General features: G+C 48.8%; 1 protein-coding gene across 1 annotated transcript; it reads left to right on the top strand.

Moving 5' to 3' along the window:
• Positions 1–661: 661 nt before the first annotated feature.
• LOC135441440 (olfactory receptor 14J1-like) lies at positions 662–1,594 on the top strand. The gene has a single exon (XM_064700985.1). It carries the CDS (start codon positions 662–664, stop codon positions 1,592–1,594), a length of 933 nt encoding a protein of 310 aa, XP_064557055.1.
• The last annotated feature ends 1,131 nt before the right edge of the window (positions 1,595–2,725 follow it).

The raw sequence follows: 2,725 nt of genomic DNA, 5'->3' as shown, positions 1-2,725 counted from the left end.
CAGAAAAGTTTCTCAAGCAGTAGACGTGACAAATAACAATAAGACTTTGTAGATTTGGCTTTAGGATGGCAACAAGTTTATTTAATGTATATCTTTAGAAGGTTACTGTGAATAGAGCTCTGTTCTTTGTTTCTTATTAAATAGTCTTTGTTTTAACTACCATTACGTATGTTTTATAAGGTTAGATGGAAAGCTTGTCAATATGTCTCGTTTTTGTGTGATTGGCTGAAATCTAAACTGAGATGATTTTATGTCATTCCGTTTGACCCCACCTTCGGGGGCATTTCCCATTAGGCCAGCAAGCTGTTAACATCTAATTTCATTGTAACAATGTTCTGAGACTAATGTGCTAACAATAAAAAAAGCTGGTCTGGATTTGCCCATTGTGGTCCATATTTAGACTTTTTGCCACGGCAAGTGGGTTCCTCTCTTAAGACGTGAGTTCCTGACACCACTAGATCTATAGCTACCCTGTTGCCCCGTTACACAACTGGAGCTCAGGCAGGGACCTGGGTGAAGGTTTTCCCAGAGCAGGAACAAGGGTGGGTGAGTCCCAGTTGGATAGTCTGCAGGGAATGGCCCAGGTTTGGCTCCAAGCAGCCTCTGCTGACTTGTCACTGTCCTTTCTCCAAGAACAGATCCCCATGCCCAGCCACAGCAAATGTCCAACAGCAGCTCCATCAGGCACTTACTCCTGCTGGCATTGGCAGACACGCGGCAGCTGCAGCTCCTGCACTTCTGCCTCTTGCTGGGCATCTCCCTGGCTGCCCTCCTGGGCAACGGCCTCATCATCAGCGCCGTAGCCTGCAGCCACCACCTGCACACGCCCATGTTCTTCTTCCTGCTCAATCTGGCCCTCACTGACCTGGGCTCCATCTGCACTACTGTCCCCAAAGCCATGCACAATTCCCTCTGGGACACCAGGAACATCTCCTACACTGGATGTGCTGCACAGCTCTTTTTCTTTGTGTTCTTCATCTCAGCAGAGCTTTCCATCCTGACCATCATGTGCTACGACCGCTACGTGTCCATCTGCAAACCCCTGCACTACGGGACCCTCCTGGGCAGCAGAGCTTGTGCCCACATGGCAGCAGCTGCCTGGGCCAGTGCCTTTCTCACTGCTTTGCTTCACACAGCCAATACATTTTCCCTGCCCCTGTGCCATGGCAATGCCCTGGGCCAGTTCTTCTGTGAAATCCCACAGATCCTCAAGCTCTCCTGCTCACATTCCAACCTCAGGGAACTGGGACTTCTTGTGTTTTCCATCTGTTTAGCACTTGGTTGTTTTGTATTCATTGTTTTCTCCTATGTGCAGATCTTCAGGGCCGTGCTGAGGATCCCCTCTGAGCAGGGATGGCACAAAGCCTTTTCCACCTGCCTCCCTCACCTGGCCGTGGTCTCTCTGTTCCTCAGCACTGCCACATTTTCTGACTTGAAGCCCCCCTCCATGTCCTCCCCATCCCTGGATCTGGCCCTTTCACTTCTGTCCTCAGTGGTTACTCCAGCCCTGAATCCCCTCATCTACAGCCTGAGGAACCAGGAGCTCAAGGCTGCAGTGAGGAGACTGATGACTGGGTGGTTTCAGAAGCATTAAACTGCTGGCCAATTTCTGCAAATCATTTGGAATAAAAGTAATCTTTGATACTTCTTGTGGGTTTGGTTGTGAGTGTTTTTTTCTTTGTTTTTTTTTTTTTTTCCATATTTTCCACATAGAAAGGTCATTGTTTGTGCCATTATTCATTTTCTCTCCACTTTTCCTGTAGCCACAGATGGTGTCAATGATGGGGTACACACTTGGTTGCTTTAAAGGAGCTAAAGGATCTCCCAGCAGAGTTTTCTGCAGAGATGCCCTTTTGTTCCCTTCCCTGGAGCTGCAGCAGCAATGTCTATGTGCACAGCTGGGGGCAGATCAGTGCTGGCCCAGCAGCTGTGCCCAGCAGCAGCAGCAGCACTTGGTGTTGCCAGTGCTGCTGCCGTGGCCCTGCCCCGCTGCCCTGGTGGCCCTGGTGTTGCTGTAAGGCCTGAAGTGCTAGCAGCACAAGAAATGCTGATCTTCCTCTCTAATCATGTCACCATTATTCAGTGCAATATTTCATGACCCTCTTCCCTCAGGTGTTTCCAGCTCTCCTGTTAAAATGGCCATGTCTAAAGACATCTCCTCACTAGACCGGCTGCATCAATGCCCTTTCCATTCCTCCCAGATTTCCTTCTCCTGATGCTCTCTGGTCATTCCAGTGCCTCTCAATTAACTGGCTTCATGCTTTGAGCTTCAGGGAGTCGCCCAGACTTTCTGAAGTTCAAATAGATACCACATTAGTCTACATCTTAATTGCCTTTATATCCATCAGAGAATTACCTTTTCTTTTATCTTTGAATATAACTGTTCCTGTACAGAAATCCCATTGGGATGGTGGACATCAGATGTTGCTGGGATGTCCCAGAGAGCTGAGAGAAGAGCTGCGATGGTTATTAAACAGTTCAAATGTTCAGCTTGTGTTTGTTGGCAAGAAACCTTTCTGTGCCTCTGAGTGCCACCAGGCCCTGAGCCCAAAGGACACAAACCTGATGAGTTGTGGTTCCCACCGCAGGGACACTTGGACCTTAGCTCTTCACAGGAGAGCTCTTCATCCATTTTCTGTGTTTTCCTCCCTCTGGGCATAGAGGGAGCTCCTGACTTCAGCATGGGACTCGTGTGCAAAGAGCAAATCTGGGCAGAATCGGGGCA

Source organism: Zonotrichia leucophrys, unplaced genomic scaffold (assembly GCF_028769735.1).
Source record: "Zonotrichia leucophrys gambelii isolate GWCS_2022_RI unplaced genomic scaffold, RI_Zleu_2.0 Scaffold_295_65744, whole genome shotgun sequence".
Lineage (NCBI taxonomy): Eukaryota > Metazoa > Chordata > Aves > Passeriformes > Passerellidae > Zonotrichia > Zonotrichia leucophrys.
The sequence above is the reverse complement of the archived record's forward strand: the minus strand, read 5'-3'. Positions and strand labels throughout refer to the sequence as shown.